We start from the raw sequence: 21,680 nt of genomic DNA, 5'->3' as shown, positions 1-21,680 counted from the left end.
TACAGTTATACAGAAGTGAGAGTGAAAGTTTTTAGTCAAATGTGAAATTGAATTTGACATGCTGCAACTTTCCCCATCCTTGTTGCAGTCAATAAAGTACCCTTTTCCATGCAGCCTCTCGTTTTATCAAACTTGGCTAATTTTGTGTACAGCAAACTACCACTAAGATTCAAGTTAATGTTGTCAGGGATGTTTGTTAATGCAACAGCCCCTCAGAACAGTACAGCAGTATCAGGATAGACTATTGCTCACATTTTTGTTTCCGGTTTGAATTCACAACATTACCATTAAGCCAATCTAGTACTCGTTGGTCAAGACTAGGAATAAACCATTCTGTTTGCAGTGACTCTAGCATTGTGGACATTCCATAGCTGGAATCCATTGCACATGAAGTTATAGAAATAGATAATCAATGATTTCATGAGATGCTTCAAGCAAATAAAATTGGAGACAATGGAGAAATGGAACAGGCCAGTTTGCCCTTCACCAAACTGGCATGGACTTGATGGGCTGAATGACCTCTTATGATGTAGGTGACAGTTAGCCAGTCTGATCATATCATATCATTATGGCTTGGTTGTAATGTAAGAGTTGGCAAGTTTGATATATTGATCTAATCTAAACTCTGCCATTGGAAGTGATGGTGAATCCTTTGTCAAAGTACTGTGACCAGCAAACTATTTTGCCAATCTTGCAATATGTTCTAGACTGAGAATTTCAGTCATTACAAAAAAGGCCATTGCACTTTTTTTTTTTGAAAGAGCAATCCAATTTCCCTCCCTGTTCTGCCCTTTCCCACAACTATGCAAATGTTTCAAGCATTCATCAAATTCCTTTAAATGCTCCTGCTGAATCAACTTTACCTTTGTAGATTGTACATTCTAGCCTGACTCAGTTTTTAAAAATAAATTTCCTTGTTCTTTTTACTAATTGTCTACTGGCTGTTAAACTTAGCATTAGTAGAAACTGTCTTCCTACATTATTCTATCAAAACACTCTTATTTCTTTTGTAACAAATCCTCCCCTTTTTGAATCTTGCGGGTCAAAGTGAATGTAGGACTTCTCACTTCTCTACATAGTGTTAAGGCCCTGATTTTCATTTGAGTCAGGTGTGTGAAGGCATGAGAAATCCTGGAAACACTAACCTGATCTTTTGCCTATGCTTCTCTTTTTTTGCTCCAAGGTGGGGATTTAGTCCTAGCTGGATTGGGAATCTGACCAGGGTTACCCCTCGTGCTCCCTATGCCACTTCATGCCTGTTATCTAGCCCCCATAACCCCTCAATCCATGTTCCAACTTTGGGTCAATTTCCTCCCACCATCCTTATTCTGCCTTTCCCTATCTTGGCAAAATTGTTTAAAATCTACACAAACCTATGTACGAGAAGTTCTTTCAAGAAAAGCTTTATTCAAGTTCTGTACTCCAACAATGTCGAGCAAAGGTCTCATTCAAAAAGAATGGAATTTATGCCCCTTCTACACAGTCTCCACAGGTAAACATTGAAAGGGCACCTGAACCTCTTCCCAGGTATTCTGGGACCACATCAACTGTTTAAGTGGGGGCACCCCTCTTATTCAAAAGAAAACACCGCAAACACACCTCTGTGGTCCAAATTCCAAACATGAACTCCAATTCAATTTGAGTGGAGGATTATTTAAGTAGTTAGTTGTTTGTGCAGAATGCACATGAATTGTTAGATTTTAAGGTTCACTTTAGGTGCAGTTAGACTGGATCACCTGTTGACACAAATGTTACTAGTCCTGTTTTAGTTACAAGACCCATTACAGGTACAAATCTTTCCAAATTTTGGGTAATTTAAGTAAAGCAAGTTTTTAAAGGAACAGTGTTTTTTTTTCAGTCAAGACACTTTGGAACACCAGCTTGTGTTTCTGCTTAACTGAACATATGTCAGTTGTCTGAAATTGTACTTCTATCTTCGGCCTTCCTTTCTTGTGCACTACACAAATTAGAATTTTAAGCCTTATTAACCACTACCTCCTGTCCATGGTCTGATACATCCTGAACTCTAGCTGTCTTGCCAACACACAGAACACCCTGATCAACTTCAAATTGGCCAAACCGTGCATCCAGTTCCTAATTGATTTCATTAAGTGTGATGGTAATCTTAGTGACTTCACTTCCTGGATTCTGCTTTTTGTTTCTTAAAACATCTACGTCGTAGGATAATTCCTTCGACAGCATGTCCCTCCTTAGCTTGCTAATTCCATAGATCTTTGATGTACAAACCATCTGTGAAAAGTTCTGGTTTTGTGTACAGGACTTGGGATTCCTAAGAGATTCTTTGTATGTCAGAAATCAGGGCTTATGTTTCTGAACACTTCAAAGTTTTGCATAAGAGGTAGATTTTAATAAGCAAGAGGGTGAGTGGTTATTGGGGTTAGTGGGAATGTGGAGTAATCAGCTCAGATAGAGATAGAAAAGACTTCATGTAATTATGGAGTTTCTAAACAACTTTGTATTGAAATTATAATTGTGTGCCTTCAGAATGTGGAATAGAATCTGAGATTATAAACCTGGAACATTCCTCTAACACTGACATGGGAGAGCAGAAGTTCCACTTTCTACCAAACAGAAATTTGCATGAACATGCACAGTTGTGTGGCATTAAAACATTTTTGATGTTTTACTTTTAATAATCCATGTATAGAGTATACTTTGATCATTATAGGTAAACAGTTAATCGAGGTTGATACAGCATGTCTGCATAAACCTGATTGTTAAATTGGTGAATGATTTACCTGTTTGCTAGAGTGCAGTCGTCAGTTCCTTTGTAACTTGTTTTTAATCACTTCCCAAATCTTTGAAAATTGACTTTGTACCCAAGCAATCCAGTGTAGCCCATGTATGAACAAGGAACAAAAAATAGGCTTCTCAGCCTTTTGAGCCTGCTCTACCATTCAACAAGATCACATCTGATCTGATTTTAACCTCAGCTCTACGTTGCTGCATATTTTTGATTAATTATCCCCTTGGTAAACAAGAATCTATTTACCTCTGCCATAAGCTATTTAAAAATTCTGCATCCACTGCCTTTTGAGAAAGGGAATTTGAAGACACTCAATCCTCTGACAAAAAAAAAAATTTCTTCATTTCTGTGATAAATGGGTGAACCCTTAATTTTAAATAATGACCCCAAGTTCTAGATTCTCTGACAAGAGCAAACATTGTTTACACATTCACCCTGTCGAGTTCCCTCAGGATCTTCTATGTTTCAATTAAGTTACCTGAGTCTTTTCAACTCCAGAACTGTAAGAGCCACCTTTTTTAAATGATTCTAAAATTAGCAGAAACTTCTGGTTGTGCCTAATTCATCCTAGCCACTATGACCAGTTTTGTGTGGGACTTTTGAGGTAAGTGTCTTCTATTTGAGCAAAATAGACCATGAACTAGAGGAAAAACAAAGTACTGTGGATGCTAGAAATTTGAAAGGAAAAACCATTGCTGAAGAAATTCAGCAGGTCTGGTAACATCTAAGAGAAAGCAGAGTTGACATTTTGGGTCAAGTGAGCTTTCAGAACCGATTGTAGCTAGGAAAAGGTGGTATGTATTGCTGAAATGGGGATGGGGGGGAATGGAAATAGTAAATGACAGGTGGGGTGGGGGTGGAGAGGGGGAGAGAGAGAAAACAGCAGTTGGGCCAACAAAGGAATGGATGATGGTGAGTGGAGGAGAAAGAAACTCTGCTAGTAGAGACCATTAATGTACAAAAATGGGTTGGGACCGTAGGCTTCCAATCTCAAATGCAAGGACAAAATGTATTACTTCTGTTTGCTTAGGTAAAATGTCCGTTAGCAACATAAAGATTTGTTCTCATTTGTCATTACACTTGAAATGTATGATGGAAAGGAAAGACACTAGTCTATTCAAGTGTTTAACATCAATTTGTCTAAATAGCTCCACTTTATGACTTAACTCTAAAGTTTCTTTTTTAAAATAAAATACATCTAGGTTTGAACTGGACTCAAGTGGAGGTGGGCTAAGAGAAACGCCTGATTGAATATGTCATGAAAATTATGATCACAACCTCTGCAAATTGTTTCATCAAATCTGAAAATATTGGAAAAAATCTGGCTGACAAGTGCATATTCAATATCTCGCATTAAGAAATGTATAAAACCAGCAACTGAGATTGTTTGTTACAAAGTGTTTGAAAATATTCATATCTGGCAGCATCTGTGGAGAAAAAGTTCACTTTTGGGTCACTGCAGAAGAAAATTTTACTGTAACTCCTAGCATCTTCAGTACATAGTATGGTTGCTGATCATCTGTGTATAAGATGACAAAACTTTGGGATTTTTGATAATGGGTGCAGGACAAAAAAAGGACATTCCAATTTCTAGAATCTCACAGCAGAAAAGATGGTTATTTGGCTTATTTGGAAGAGCTATCCAATTATCTCATTTCTCTGGTTTCATCATCTTTTGAAAGTTACGAATTGTCATTTCACCACCCAACAGTGCATTCCTGTCAGTACAGACACAATGAGCTGAATGGCCTCCTCTTGCAATGTAATGCCTCTAGAAAATCACTTTTATTGCATTACAAATATTATTTGCAGTCTTAAATCTTCAGTGCAAAAATGAGTTGATTAGTGTTTATAGTTAATCTTGCTCATGGCAGTTGTATGTTCACTTTTGAATGTGTTATTTTCCCATTTTGATTCATACATTCCTTCACTATTAAACATGTTTGTTAAACGACTATAAAATGAGCAAATGAAGTCGCACAGAAAGGGAAGTGAACAAAATGCGTGACAATAACCTACATGCCAGCCAACTTTTTTTTTTGAGTTTGTTTGTGACTGGAGGTTGTGTAATATTGATTATCTCAAGGGATCTGGAAACCATGCGGGGGGGGGGAGAATACTCTGCACATTGGTACTATTATGAATATGGTCCAAGCACCTGGAAGTGTTTTGAGCATACATAGGGCATTGTTGATTTGAAGCATTTGGTGTGTCTTAGCCTACAAGCTACAGTCCTCCTTGAGCTTACAGGAGGAACTGAGGTTTGAGGGTATTTAGGATGATCCAGTTGTTATGGGAGCAATAAGGTGACAGGATCTGTTTGCATTGGGACAGCAGTCTTGTCTTGAAATGGGAGGACAATGTGTGTCTTCTGCTGGAAAGCTCTGACTTGGAGAGGAATGGAAAGAAGGCAAATTTGAGTCCTGATATACGTTTGGCCTAGTTCAGAATAGCCCAATGCCTTCTACATAAGGTTTCTCAGGACCATTATTTCTATTACTATCTAAGTTACATTACTAAAATTAAAAGTTGATTTATGTAGTTACCACTACTTGAACAGAAATAAGTTGCACCCTAAAATGATTCATTGTATTCCTCCTAAAGAGGAACTCTTAAACTTATTTCTCCCCTACTAATGATTGTCTTACTTTCATTTAAGTATCAAATAACAACAGATTCTGTTCATTTTAAGCTCTTCATACAGAGCAGGATTAGTTGTTGTCTGGTAATGTGTGGGGAAAAATTGAGCTTCCAAGGATAGGAGGAGAACATAAGCCAAATGTTTGCAGGTATGAATTGGGAAATTTTGAAAAGGAGTATGTTGGGATAGTTAGGGTGAGTACTACTGACCCATCCGGCTGAGTCCAAAAGGACATGGCTGCTAGACGCTAGACTGAGCCTGTGGTAGGTGGTGAGAGAAATGTACCTGATCTTGTTTTCACCACCGTGCCTGTACTGAAGATTTGTGCTCCAGAACTAGCCATGCTACTGGCAGGGCAGCACAGTGGCTCAGTGGCTAGCCCTACTGCCTCATAGCACCAGGGACCTAGCATAAAGGAAGTGTGGTTGTTGGAAGTCAATCATCTCCATCCCAGGAAGGCTCTGCAAAAATTTCTCAGGCTGGTGTCCCCAACCCAACCATCCTCACCTACTTTAATAACCTTTTTCCTGTCATAAGATCTGAAATAGACCATGTTTGCTAATGATTGTACAATGTTCAGCACCTTTCAGACACAGATGCAGTCTACCCAAATATGAGACCTGGACAACTTTCAGGTTCAGCCTGATAAGTGGGAAGTAACATTCATTCAAGATGCACTGCAATAGTATAGCAAGGTTCCTTTGACAGCACCTTACCACCTGGGAGAACTGGGGCAGCAATTACATAGGAATACCACCATCTGCAAGTTTCCCTTCAAGCTACTCACTTGGATGGTGACATCACCAAGGGGAAACATCTGAAACTCCCTCCCTAACAGCACTGTAGATGTCCCATGAGCTGCAATAGTTCAAGGAGGCAGCTCACTGCAACTTCTTCAAATGCAGTTGGGTATGAGCAATAAATGCTGGCCTAGCTAGCAATGCCACATTCCATGAATTTTAAAAAAAATTCTTATTTCACATTATGCCCAGTCCATCAGATTTTGGAGTTTTCAATGCCCAATAGTTGTCTTTGTACGTTTGTACTAATGTTAAATTGCAGCCAAAGGCAGTCGGTTTTTTTCTTCTCTTGCTGAGGGCCAACTTATTCTTTCCAAATTGTTGCAAGGAACAGAAAAGATTTGCTACTAGTTATGCCAACTGTGGCCATCTTTGATTTATGCAGGTGGCAGAATAAATATTTCAGTGGACTGTGGCTTATGATTAATAACTGTCAAACATATTCATGATTGTATGTATGTGTACTTATGAATACCTATGTACCCTAAATGTTGACTTGTGTATATACAGTACTTTGTTTTGCTCATCATCCACAACAGGCTATGAAGTATTTTTGTGTACTTGGCTGAAAGAATGAAAAGTTGATTTTGTACCTCCCCAAACTCCATACAAAAATTGGCAACCAAACATTCTGATACAAAAGCCACATTTTAAATGATGGCAGGGCCCCTTCATCAGATATATGCATTGTTGCCTTGTCCTTTAATGACATCTCTTTTGAACTTAATGACCACATTTCCACATTCCTCTGGGATAGAGAATTCCAAAACTTCACTCTGACTGAGGAAGTTCCTCCTTATCTCAGTCCTAAATACTTCCCTTTTATTCTGAGACTAGATTCTTGACCAGGGTTTAGATCATCATCCATCTAAACACCAGAGACTACAGGCCCTGTTGACCTAATCTCTCCTCAGACAAACCAGTGCAGGAATTAGCCTGGTGATCCTTCCTTTGGAAGGAACATGTGGTGTAGTGGTAATATTCCTATCACTGGCCCAGGAGGCCTGGGGGCCAAGTTCCCACCTGGTGTAGAGGTGTGTCATATCTCAACAATTTTGCATTTTAATCAGGAGTCTCCTTCCTAACTGATTAAAGATTCAACAGAAGGTGGCCAGTTTTAGGGTTGTTACCTTTTCTGCTTATAAATTCTGTGTCTTTTATCCTCTCTCTCTCTCTCTCTCTCTCTCACTGCCTGAGGAAGGAGCTGAACTTTGAAAGCTTGTGTTTTCAAATAAACTTCTTGGACTATAAGAGATAACAAGGTGTACAGCTGGATGAACACAGCAGGCCAAGCAGCATCAGAGGAGCAGGAAGGCTGACGTTTCAGGCCTAGGCCTCTGATGCTGCTTGGCCTGCTGTGTTCATCCAGCTCTACACCTTGTTATCTCAGATTCTCCAGCATCTGCAGTTCCTACTATCTCTGTTGGACTAGAAGCAGGTGTCATGTGATTTTTGACCTCATCCACCCCAGTCCAACATTGGCATCTCCACATTTTATTTCCAGCCACTGGTACCCCACCTTCTGCAGTTCTCCTCTTCAATCTCTCTCTCACTAACTTGATTTGTCTTAAAAAATCCTGAAATCTTTCCTCTTCCCTTGCACCTGCTACAATCCTAAGCAACTAGATTGCATTTCATGTACATCGCAACACATTCAGGATATAATAAGCTTTTTCCCCCCCGCCACCGCTTTCTGGCAAAGGATGAATTTCTTTCACAAAAATAATATTCATTCCTAGTATTGGAATGAGGTTACTTATTCAAAGCAATTGTATTCTGGTAGTATCTTTGGCATGTCTAGTCATTGTAAATGTGCTTTACAACTTATGAAATTTCTGAACTGTTGTAGGAAACACAGCAGCTAAGGGTGGCGTGATGGCTCAGTGGTTAGCACTGCTGCCTCATAGCACCAGGGACCCAGGTTTGATTCCACCCTTGTGCCACTGTGTAGACTTTGCACATTCTCCCCAAGTCTGTGTGGGTTTCTGCTGGGTGCTCTGGTTTCTTCCTTCCACAGTCCAAAGATGTGCAGGTTAGGCGGATTGGCCTTGCTAATTTGCCCGTAGTGTAAGGGATCTGCAGGCTTGGTGGGTTATCCATGGGAGATACAGGAATACTGGGAGTATGAGTGGGATGCTGTTTGGATAGTTGGTGGGGAAGTCTATCAGCCACATGACCTGTGTCCTTGGTCACAACAAGCACCCACAAACAATAATGTGATAATGAGAAATAGATTATCTGTAATGTTGATTGAGAGATTTAAAAAAAAGCACCATTGGATATTTTACATCCACAATACATAACAGATGGAGCCTGAGTTTAACCCTTTGCCTGAAACGTTCAAGTTTCTTGTGGTGGGCTTGAATCAAAAGGTGGGAGTGCTACCACCAAAGCCACAGCTGCTGCTTCATACGCTGCTCTGTTTTCTGTTACATTGACTACAAAATATGTTGCTAATGTGCTGTTGCCCAAGATGAATACCTACTGTGGGAATGAAAACAAGTTGCTGGAGAAACTCAGCAGGTCTTGCAGCATCTGTGGGGAAGAAAGCAGAGTTAATGTTTTGGCTTCATCAGAACGCTTCATTCAGGATCACTGGATCTGTGACCCTTTCTGTAACCTAATAAATAGGTGGGTTTTGGACATTAACTTCCCCGAAGCGGTATTAGTAGTTTTAAAGAGAAGCAAATTTAACTTATGCAACAGAACTGACAATTACTGAAAGCTAATAAAATGAATTCCACTCTTCTGGTGCCCCTAGTGTCACCAGCTGCACAGACGATCAGGCATAGGCAATTGTCCATGACTCTGGTTGCCAGTCTCAACTGGGTGGTTTTTGCAGAGGTGACAAGCAGAGAACATTCTCAGACAACAGGAAGAGCATAAATATTATGCAACACATCAATTAGGTTATTGTCACAGACATTTTGCTAGCTGATCAAAAATCACTTTGGTCTGGTAAGCATTTGACTGCATGCATGCACATCATCTGCTAGTATGAAAATACAAACGATATCTTAAAAGTACATGTATGAAATGGATATTTTATTGGCCATTGTAAATGCTCATTTTGTACTGTAACACATGAAATCCCAAATAAACATATTCGTAGCATGATGTCCAGTTTTGGTGCAAAATGTCCAGAGAAAGGCAAAGGATGTTGGGGTGGTTGTGGTCAGAAGCCACCCCACGTCAGTCTCGTTACGTGATCAGTCTTCTGTTTGGTCGGTTTAATAAAGCCCAAAAACTCCAGCTCAGACACAGCACGAATAAAACGAGCACTGATAAAGTTAGTCAAGGAAAACTGTGTGCTTCGATCGGACTATTTAAAATTTAGGCAAGTTATGTAACATTCCCTATCACTAATCTTTCCTTCCCACGATTATCCCTAAACCTTTATTACACCCATTAGAGAATCTCTCAATATTACAGAAAGTGGCCGTTCAGTCCATTATGCCTGTGCCAGCTGTTTGAAATAAGAGCGTGAATAATTCCATTCCACTGCTCTTTCCCCATGGCCTTGCACCTTTGACATTTTCAAGAATATATTCAATTCCCGTTGGAATTTCTTCCTGCGTGACTTCAGGTAATGCATTCCAGATCATAACAAAAAGTCAATGGATCAGTTTTTGTAAGTGTTTGTTAAGAAAGTATTGCTGCCTAAACATTGGGAGGATTCCACATTCTATAGCTTTTCCGCAGTATCAAAAATCTGAATTATTCAAATAATCATTGAAATAATTTAATGGATTTACTCATTAATAAAGTGCCTGACAATAGCTTCAAATGTTAACAGTAAAAGGTCTAATTATTTCTGAACATAAAAGCTTAAATCTGTAATAAGATCTCACTCATAAATTAAAACTAATCTGCAAATTATTTCCCCATTTAAGAACGGGTAGCACTGAGTGAATGCACCATGTGGTGTGTCCTGTGTTAGAACATCCAAGTTCAATTCCTGTTTGGTGCTTTATAGTCTGTCACACTGGGGCAGGAGTGAGTTGCTATGATTGGCCTTGAGTTCACAGGTAAGAAAACCTTTAGAAGAAAAAATCCCCAGTTCATTTTATTTGAAAAATACCAAAAGAAATATCCATATCGATGGAGAGACAGGATCAGACTTGGCTGTGATTTATCCCTGAAATACTGGAAGAATCTGAAGATCATACAGGTTAGAGCCATAAAGTAAGTGAAGCTTCACCTATTGTGCAACAAATTGGGACTTGCAACCAAGCAGTGACATACTGTTGTACAATCGCCTCATGTACCTCATCTGTTGTCCAACTCTCTAAGTTTAGTTGCCTTTTATCCTCCTCCGTCTTCTCTATCTACACTCCTACTGTCTTTAATAATTTGACTAACCTCATCAACGAGGTTTCACAATGACAAGAAGTGATTCATGCCCATGTCTAGGTAACTGATTGGAAAGTGAAAAATAGTGATTACTTCAAAATGAAACCAAGTCACAATACTACATGAAAAAATGTGCTTGTTTTAATTAAAAATTGGAAGCAATTCAGTTGAATTGCACACATGAATTCTGGTCACTGACTAGTCACCATCTACAAGTCTGAAGTAGGCAACACTATAAGAAACAAACGGGCTTGGCTTTCACCACCCTCCCTTCCTCTCCCCACCTTCCCCATCCCTCCCCACTCCACATTTCTCTGTCTCTCACACACACACAAACACAAAAAATTGTGTCTAACGGGCTCTTTCAGAAGTGGATTGTTACTAAGTCTCTTAATCAATCAGTAGACCAACGCAGTTTCAGGGGTGCTGGAACTATTGCTGAATTATTGTAATGCATTCCAAGTGTAGGGGGAGAGGTGAGGAAGAATTGGTGTGGTATAAATCAGATCTTTTAAAAAAAAAACAACTCTGCATCCTGGGAGCTTCCTTTTTCACAGCCAAAAATGGAACTAGTGGTCCAATTCAAACTCCTTTCTCCTTTCTGAAGCTTAGGGTAGCACATTCTGTTCAATATCTCAAGGTCAAGGCAGAGATCACTGGTTTTGAACAAAAATCGAAGTTTCTGGAAAAGCTCAGCAGGTCTGCAAGCGTCTGTGAAGAAAAAAATCAGTTACTGTTTCGCGTCTGGTGACCTTTCCTTAGAACAGACCCTTCCCAGTTCTGAGGAAGGGTCAGCGGACCCGAAACATTAATTATGATTTTTCTTCACAGATGCTGCCAGACCTGCTGAGCTTTTCCAGCAATTTCTATTTTTGTTCCTGATTTACAGCATCTGCAGTTCTTTTGGTTTTTATCACTGGTTTTGTGTCACTGAATGCCAGGTTATTTGAGGACGCATTTAGCACAGCATAATTCAATATACTCAATTCCTCATGTATATCTGTAAAGGATTCAGGTAGGGCTGGCTTCACTAAATGGTCATGAAACAATAGACCAGTAGCACCGACTTATCATTTTTCCATCAAACACCCTGTCTGGGGCTCATGGTGGGTGGGAAGAAGAGTGAGCATGTCCTGAATTTTTGCATTTCATTTCCATAGCAATATTGTCCAATTTTACAAAAACAAAATAATAAGATAAAAAATATGATCCTGACTGATCTGGTTTTCGCCTTGCTCGCATTTCCTGCATGTCCCCATAAACCTCGAGAGAAGCTAAACCTGCCTATTTCATGGTAAGAACAGACACATGTCATTTATAAGGTGCTTTGTATGTGACAGGAAGCATGGTGAATAGATTGTAACATCTGCCTTTGTGCACATTAGCATTTCCAATCTCCCATTGAGCTGCGTGCATGAGCTAGAGGATGTACAAAAATGTCATTTATTGCAGTATCTGAACAGCGACAGCTAACAGTGCCAGGAAGCCTTCACAACGCAGAAGATTTCACTTATACATATATCTACACATCGTACTTAACGTAAACTACTTTTGTTGCTGTGGGTTTCTAATAATAGAACCAATCGCTACGTAAATGCACAGAAAGGATACTGTAGAACTTGATCCACCTGTCCATTACTCATTTTATCTGGATCCTGTCCTTCTGCGGCACTAACCACAGTGACAAATGCCTAGAGATAAAAAAAAATCCAGTTCAAATAACAGCAAAAGCAGCAACACAAGCTCTGTCCAGCCACACAGCCATTTTCAGTCTCATAGGCCACTCTTGCCAAAAGAAAGAATATAATTAAGATATAAGGTGTATTTAGTTTGTGAGACATTCATCTATTCAATCTTCCTAAGCAATACGTCTTGATATCAATACAGCAGGAATTTCAAAAGGTATAAAAGAAAATTCAAAACTAGATGAAACAAGCAAATTGATTTTATTTTAAACAATTAAAAATAACAGGCATGTTCGCTGATGATTGCACAATGTTCAGCACCATTCATGATTCCTCAGATACTGAAGCAGTCCATTTCCAAATGCAGCAAGACCTGAACAATATCCAGGCTTGGGCTGACAAATTGCTCGTAACATTTGCACCACACAAAGATGCCACACAATGACCATCGTCAACCAGAGAAAAAATAACCATCTCGCCTTGACATTCAATGACATTACCATTACTGAATTCCCCAGTATCAACTTCCTAGGGGTTACCATTGACTAGAAACTACGTCAAAATCCTGGAACTCATGTTCCCAATGGCCTTGTGGGTTTACCCATAGCACATAGATTGCAGTGGATCAAGAAGGCAGTTCACCACCACCTCCTTCAGGGCAACTAGGGACAGACAATAGATGCTGGCCCAGCAAGCGATGCCTACATCCCATGAATGAATTTGAATAAAATTAAAAGCAGCTTAACAGTGCATCATGATTACCGCTCCAATTGTACTGCTACATGGTGACAAGACAATGTCTAGAAGGCTCATTTCCCCATATAGCCAAAATTCTAACTTTCAATCATTATATTAAATATTCTCTCAGATCACCAACAATTCCTCAGAATTCACCATTATCTACCCAACATCTAGGAACACAAAATCACAATGTAACAGGAACTCTTGCTCTTTCTTCTTGCGTTCTCTGCCTAAAGACAGGTCTGACTCACAGGCCCATGAATTGTAAGATAAGTGGGTAGGTCAACAATACAGCCAACCAGAATGGGGATTAAACCTTGTGCTTTGGTACAGGCTCCAAATCCTTGCCAAGATGTGGCTAACCAGGATTCTCTCCTGCTCTTACCATCTGGATTGGTGTATGTTGGAAGGATTTACAAGATGATGCCCATCCTGTGTATGGCTGCATTACGAATGGACTTACCTCAGTCATTAAGTCCTGCAGTGAGAATTGAACCTAGAGATTCTGGTTCATAGGGACAGTACCCACTGCACCTTCTGACCTCCCTTTACTCTTTACATCAGCATTGCAACGCAATTCCAGCAGTTAGTGCACAGTGAGCACATTGTCAAAAATCCCAGTTTGCAATATCATTTATCCAAAAATCAGGCAGAATGCAAGTGCATTCCTCATCAGTTACTTAAGTTGAGGTTGACAGAAACTCTGATTAACTAACTTGACATGCAGCCACTCAACCAATAAATGGTACTATTTACTGAAGACAGATGGATAACAGTACACAGTGGAAGAGTGACATTTATACTCCTTCGTGCATAAAACAGACATCACTCATTTCTTTCTAAAGCTGAAAACAGAAAACTACTTTCTGTAAGCTCAACCTAACAGAGCTCATTAAAAAAGATGCCGAGGCTTGTGTAACACAGGCAGCCCTTTGACAATTGTCTGTAGATTTACACTCAATACCAATATAAATGTGTAAGGAAAAGCACCCGACCAATACTTTTGGAATCATTCAAGATAACAACCAACTAAATGGTTGACATGACTCGAACAGAAAGCTGTATATAGGCTGGCACAACTAACACTAGTCATAACCAGCACAAGAATTTATTGGTGGTGTCAGGCCAATCAGCTCAGTTTCAGGATATCACTCAGAGTGTCGGAAGCTCCTCATTAGTATAATGGTTAGTACTTATGCCTGTCACACAGGAGGGGGCCCATTTCCTGCTGGGGACAGCTTGATCTCTGTGCAACTAAAAGCATCAGTCTTTTGGTGCAATTGGTCAGTGCGTTCAGCTGTTCACCGAAAGGTTGGTGGCTCCAAACTGTCCAGGTCACTCCTTTCACTCTGTTAAAATCCTGGAACTCCCTTTCAATGGGTATAACCTACACCATATGGACAGAAGCCATTCAATAAAATGGCACACTGACAAAATCTCAAAGGGCTGTGACAGGCTTGGGCAATAAATGTTGGCTTTATCAGCAATGCCCACATCCGAAAAACAAATTATAGACATCCTGCCCCATTCAAAGGACTTTGAAACTGCCATCAATTAAGGTTACTGCACAGAAGTATAGCATCCATTATTTCTATACTATGAGCAGGGAGCTTCTTTCCAATTCAAACTCCAGACAAATGGAATGACACACGATCTTAAGCAGTAGCCTTAAGAGCAACAAGGTTGTTGAGACTGCAAATGGCTCATGGGGTGATACGTCAGGTCACTACTAAACAAGGCAAAACAAACATTTACCTCAAGGAAAATTCAGCAATTAATAATTTAGCTCGAGCAAATGGGTTTCAGTTGAAAAAAATACTTAATATAGACCTTAGGTTTGGCCCCCTACATTTTGATATTAGCAATTTGTAAATACAAGTGAAAAAGTTGCAAGAAGCAAAGAATTGAAAGGAATTATCACACCTAACATACTCAGGCTCCTTCAAGTGACTGTTGCAGCAATGGGAACAAAAAGCAATTTACTTAATTATCTCTGTTGCACACCATAGAATCTATAGAATCCCTACAGTGTGGAAACAGGCCATTTCGGCCCAACAAGTCCACACCGCCTGTCCGAACAGCATCCCACCCAGACTCACCCCCCTACCCTATCCCTGTAAACCTGCATTTCCCATGGTTAATCCACCTAATTTACACATCCCTGGACACTATGGGCAATTTAGAATGGCCAATCTTCCTAATCTGCACATCTTTTGGACAGTGGGAGGAAACAGGAGCATCTGGAGGAAACCCACACAGACATGGGGAGAATGTGCAAACTCCACACAGACAGTCGCCTGAGGCTGGAACTGAAACAGAGTTCCTGTGATGCCATTGTGCCACTTTCCTCATCAACGTTCCTTCTTCCTCAAGCATTTGGCTTCTAGTTAACATTCGATTCCATACTGCTTTTGGCTACACAGATAAAAGTGGGCAATTTTCTGGGTAAATGGTAACCCGACAGTTGCTTGTCATCGAATTTAAATTCTCATCATCCTGACCTACGTTTCCAGAATGGGCCATTGGATGGTAATCAAAAGAGGAAATCTTCCTCTCCCTAAGCTAGAAGCAAACTATAGTACCATCATTGCAGCCCTAGTCAAGATAAGCTAATTCAGCAAAAACCAGTTGCTCTGTATTAATACACTGAGTCATTAGGGAGTTATGAAAGTTTTAATAAAACCATTTATATCTGTATTTTCTGGAACTAAAGCCATCTAAACATCCAATGAACTAAAATAATTGCAATCTCATGCTCTCTTTAAGAATGCACACAACAGAACAATGACTCAAATGGAACGGTGCCTATTCCATCTGGTACAGGAAGTTACAGTTAAATGACATCTTGGCCTAAAACAGATGCTCCCATCATGAAACATCAATGAACTTCGTTCAAAATTATTGTGCAGTTTTATTTTTAGAAACAATTGAAAATTTCTATTTCAGCCTATAATGGTTGCAAACATTGTCATTAAATTTTAGTGTGAGTCAAATCACAGATGTCTGGAATTGTTTCCAGCCAGTTAGGAGCATTGGTGTAAAGTGTGCACCAAGGTGTTAAGTTACTGAGACTTCCTGCAATGGGAAGTTAAACTGGAAAACTTGCTGTTTTCCTGAATTTGACCAGAATTCAACCAGCCAGCATATGGGAAAATTAGTGGTAATAATGAATGGCTGAGGCCTGGAGACTGGCCAAACAGGGAGCTAGTATGGTGCCAGTTGGAGATACACTGGCTTTGGTAACTTAGTCTTCAATGTTTATTTCAAGTCAACCCAGTCTACCTCAGATTACCATGGAAGGGGAAAGGATTCTCAGAAATGTGAACAACAGATGAAGCTTGCTGACTCATGTTACTACTGTACAGCAAATCCACAAGTGGGTTTCTCCACCAATAGGATGCTGCCATCAAGCCAAAAAGACATGTGATCAACCACACAAACGAGTAATGTGACATCACAGCTTCAGTGCCAGTGTGATGTAGGCCGAAAGTCCCAATGACTGGTGGATCATATTAAAAACCACGTTCCATTGACCAGTCACAGCTGGCAGCATGCCACTCGTGTTTGACCAGCTCATATTTACAAGCCTCATAAAAGTATATCCTCCATTAAAGGTGATTCTGTCATTGTCATTTTGTCATTTACTAAATAATCTGGAGCATGCTAAGATCTATAGTGAAAACCAATTTAAGATCATCAGCCAGACCTGCAGTGTGATGCATTTGCATGTGCCAGAAAGTGTATGTATGAATACACAGGACCATATACACATTCACTGCACCTTTTTCAAAAGGAAGAGGGTTATGGAGCCAGACCAGCTCTGCTGCATGCCCATGGCAACACCAGGACCAATCAGAATCTACCTGCTTGGTCTCAGAATTAAGATTGACAGTTAACTTGCCGCACCTCCATGCCGATAATGACCTGACCAATCGAAACCCTCTTCTCATTCTGTATAAAGCGGTCTCGCTCTTTCACCAGTCTGTTTCTTGTATCCAAGTTCCGATGAGGGCAAGGCAAAGAAAGACTTCAACTTAGTATCTTTTAGCATGGTTTAGTTCTTATGCTAAGAAGAAACTTTTAAAAATTTGGGAGTTCTGGAAATATCCATGCAGTTTTGACTATCGTGTGGTTGCTGAAGGAGCACACAGGCCTGTTGAGGCCCAGGTCATTTGAGGGTAGGACTTAATTGACATGTTGCCTGTGAGCTACCTGCTCCACAGAGATATCGGATTGTTTATTAGCCAGCAACTTTTCAAATATATTCTTACAACTTCAGGCATGGGAAGAATTGCTGTACTGTGTTGCATCTGCAGGAATTTAGCCTGCAACCATGACATTGATAAAGCTTAGTGTTGGCTGTTGGACAATAATTGATAAATCAATTCATTTTGAAACTTTAGCATTACATTTTTATGATCTTAAAATTTCTGTTTTAATTCTGGTCATCAGATGAAATAATATTTCTTATCTACAGATACATTTACTGTCTTCTAGACTCATAAGAACGTAAGAACTGGGGGCAGGAGTAGGCCACCTGGCCCCTCAAGCCTGCCCCGCCATTTAAATAAGCTCATGGCTGATCTTTTTGAGACTCAGCTCCACTTACCCGCCCACTCACCATAACCCTTAATTCCTTTACTGTTCAAAAATTTATCTAGCCTTGCCTTAAAAACATTCAGCGAGGTAGCTTCAACCGTTTCACTGGGCAGGGAATTCCATAGATTCACAACCCTTTGGGTGAAGAAGTTCCTCCTGACCTCAGTCCTACATCTGCTTCCCTTTATTTTGAGGCTATGCCCCCTCTAGTCCTAGTTTCACCTGCTAGTGGAAACAACCTCCCTGCCTCCACCTTATCTATTCCCTTCGTAATCTTATATGTTTCTATAAGATCTCCCCTCATTCTTCTGAATTCCAATGAGTATAATCCCAGCCTACTCAGTCTCTCCTCATAATCCAACCCTCTCAACTCTGGAATCAACCGAGTGAGTCTCCTCTGCACCCCCTCCAGTGCTAGTATAGCCCTTCTCAAGTAAGGAGACCAAAACTGCACACAATACTCCAGGTGTGGCCTCACCAGGACCTTATACAGCTGCAGCATAGCCTCCTTGTTTTTAAACCCCGTCCCTCTAGCAATGACAGACAAAATTCCATTTGCCTTTTTAATTACCTACTGCACCTACAATCCTACTTTTAGCGATTCATGCACAAGGACACCCAAGTCCCTCTGCACAGCAGCGTGCTTCAATTTTTTACCATTTAAAACATAATCCATTTTGCTGTTATTCCTACCAAAATGGATGACCTCACACTTATCAACATTGTACTCCATCTGCCAGACCTTTGCTCACTCACTTAGACTATCTATATCCCCCTGCAGACTTTCAGTGTCTTCTGCACACTTTGCTCTACCACTCATCTTAGTGTCATCTGCAAATTTTGACACACCACACTTAGTCCCCAACTCTAAATCATCTATGTAAATTGTAAACAATTGCAGTCCCAACACTGATCCCTGAGGCACACCACTAGCCACTGACTGCCAACCAGGAAAACACCCATTTACCCCTACTCTTTGCTTTCTACTGGTCAACCAATCCTCTATCCATGCCAATACATTACCTGTAATACTGTGCAACTTTATCTTATGTAGCAGCCTTTGGTGTGGCACCTTGTCAAATGCCTTCTGGAAATCCAGATAAACCACATCCACAGGTTCCCCATTGTCCACCATGCAAGTAACGTCTTCAAAGAATTCCACCAAATTAGTTAAACATGACCTACCCTTCATGAACCCATGCTGGGTGTTCCCAATGGGACAATTTATATTCAGATGTCTTGCTATTTCTTCCTTAATGATAGATTCAAGCATTTTCCCCACTACTGAAGTTAAGCTAACTGGCCTATAGTTTCCTGCTTTTTGTCTACTTCCTTTTTTAAACAGTGAAGTCACATTGGCTGTTTTCCAATCTGCGGGAACCACCCCCAAGTCCAGTGAATTTTGGTAAATAATTACTAGTGCATTTGCTATTTCCCCCATCACCTCTTTTAGTACCCTGGGATGCATTTCATCAGGGCCAGGGGACTTGGCTACCTTTAGCCCCATTAGCTTGCCCAGCACTGCCTCCTTAGTGATAATGATAGTTTCTAGGTCCTCACCTGCTATAACCTTCTTGCCATCAGTTTTTGGCATGTTAATTTGTGGCTTCCACTGTGAAGACTGACACAAAATAACTGTTTAATGCCTTGGCTATTTCCTCATTCCCAGTTATTAAATTGGCCTTCTCATCCTCTAAAGGACCTTCGCCACTCTTTTACGATTTACATATTTATGGAAACTTTTGCTGCCAGTTTTTATATTCTGAGCTAGTTTACTCTCATAATCTATCTTACTTTTCTTTATAACTTTTTTTGTGGCTTTCTGTTGGCCTTTAAAGATTTCCCAGTCTACTAGTATCCCACTACTCTGCTTTTTTGTATGTTTTTTTTCAATCTGATACTTTCCTTTATTTCCTTAGACATCCATGGGTGACTATCTCTTTTCCTACATTTCTTCCTTATCACTGGAATATACTTCTGCTGAGCACTGTGAAAAATCGTTTTGAAAGTCTCCACTGTTCCTCAATTGATCCACCATAAAGTTTTTGCTCCCATTCTATCTTAGCTAACTCCTCCCTCATCCTATCATAGTCTCTTTTGTTTAAGCACAGGACATTGGTACTGGATTTAACCTCCATGTGTATTTTAAATTCGACCATAATGCTCAGAATGACACGGAAAGAGAACTGGTTGGCAGACAGGAAACAAACAGTAGGAATAAACAGGTCCTTTTCTGAATGGCAGCAGTGACTAATGTGTACTGCAGGGATCAGTGCTTGGACTCCAGGTATTTACAATGCATATGAGTGATATAAAGGACAGAACTAAATGTAACATCTCCAAACTTGCAGATGACACAAAGGTGAGGGAGAGGGTGAGTTGTGAGGAGGGTGCAGAGATGCTTCAGTGTGATTTGGACAAGTTGAGCGAGTGGGCAAAAGCACGGCAAATAAACACAATGTGGATAAATGTGAGGTTAACCAATTTGGTTGCAAAACCTGGAAGGCGGGTTATTACCTAAATGGCAATTTAGACGATGGTCATGACTAAGAATATGGGGTAGGCCATTTTGGTTTGAGATAAGGAGCACTCTCTTCACTCAGAGGCTGGTGAGTCTGTGAAATCCTCTGCTACAGAAAGCAGTTGAGGCCAAAACATTGAATGTTTTCAAAACGGGATCAAAGGATACAGGGAGAAAGCAGGAACATGGTACTGCTGGATGATCAACCAGGATTGTATCGAATGAAAGAGCCGGCAGGAAGTTCCGAAGGGCCTACTCTTTCTCCTGTTTTCTAAGTTTCCAAGAATATATACCTGCAAACAACTGGACTGCTCCTTAGGTCTAAACATCAGCTTGGCTCAGTGTAAGGCTGAACAGAAATATGAAAACAGACATCACTCTTGTTTTCACAGCGGAGATGTACACTCTTATAGAATGGAATGAAACAGCGGGTCAAGCAATCCTCATTCTCCGGATGTAAGCGGTAATTTATTGTCATGATGATACAGATTGTGCAACCTTAACATAACCCCATTCAGTTTGACGAACATTAATGGCAAGTCATAAAAAGGTTCTGTCCCAATGAAGTCCAGGAAACTCAGTTTTGACTTGATTCTACAATATCTGAAAATGAAACATGTTGGAATATTGAGGTCCTGAATATTGAGGTCCTTAAAATTAAGGCTGAACTACTCGTACTGATGCTTCACTGATGAATACAGCATAAACCAGAACATAAACATTTGTTAGTTCCTAAACCCAACTTGAAAGATATACAGTTTAATGGTGTGTGTCTAAAGTGGTGCGTTAAAGTGGAAGGATTAGACACCCCTAGTAAAATTACTGTATTAACTGGGGGAGGCAATGGACTCGTGGTATTATTGCTGGACTATTAATCCAGAGACCCAGGAAATGTTCTGGAGTCCCAGGTTTTGATCCCGCCATGGGTGGTGGCATTTGAATTCAATTTTTTTTAAAAATCTGGAATTAAAGAGTCTAATGTTGACCTAGAATCCATTGTCGATTGTCAGGAAAAACCCATCTGGTTCACTAATGCCATTTAGAGAAGCAAATACATGATCTGGGCTACATGTGATTCCAGACCCACAATAAAGTGGTTGACTCTGAACTGCTCTCTGGGCAATTAGGAATGGTTAATAAATGCTGGCCTGGACAGTGATGCCCTCTTACCATGAATGTATAAAGAAAAAAATTGACTGTAAAGCAAGGCATGAAGGACAATCTGAGTTAGTTCTAAGCAACAAAGGAACAAAACCCACCTGCAACCAGTCATACAGGTTAATCAATCGTCCACACTCCAGGTGAAGTTTATAGACTATACATATATCAGGAGCTGTATTATTAATGGCTCCTCCCTTGCTCCTCAAGGCTTCATTCTGTTCCAGTGCAAATTGGTAAAATTAGATTAATTTTTCTTTTAGAAAGGTATCACATGCTGTATAATAATGGTATTTCTAGAACTTAAAGGGAAACCGTTATTGAGGATATTTTAACAAATCAAAGAATTATAAACCAAATATTAATATTTAGCTTTCATGTCTCTACATTGAAATGAAAAGAGCTATTAAGAGGC

General features: G+C 40.1%; 1 protein-coding gene across 1 annotated transcript in view; it reads right to left on the bottom strand.

The window, feature by feature from the left end:
- Positions 1 to 9,236: 9,236 nt before the first annotated feature.
- Positions 9,237 to 21,680, bottom strand: part of orc3 (origin recognition complex, subunit 3) — a 36,798-nt gene continuing 24,354 nt past the window's right edge. The window contains exons 11-13 of the mRNA XM_048596725.1: positions 21,367 to 21,483; positions 12,173 to 12,252; positions 9,237 to 9,489 (exon numbers count right to left, since the gene is read on the bottom strand). Coding sequence (XP_048452682.1) covers positions 9,384 to 9,489; positions 12,173 to 12,252; positions 21,367 to 21,483 — 303 coding nt within the window. The 3' untranslated portion in view covers positions 9,237 to 9,383. The remainder of the gene's footprint in view (positions 9,490 to 12,172; positions 12,253 to 21,366; positions 21,484 to 21,680) is intronic.

Source organism: Rhincodon typus, chromosome 5 (genome assembly GCF_021869965.1).
Source record: "Rhincodon typus isolate 14 chromosome 5, sRhiTyp1.1, whole genome shotgun sequence".
In the NCBI taxonomy this organism is placed as follows: domain Eukaryota; kingdom Metazoa; phylum Chordata; class Chondrichthyes; order Orectolobiformes; family Rhincodontidae; genus Rhincodon; species Rhincodon typus.
This window is presented reverse-complemented; position numbering and strand designations above follow the sequence as displayed.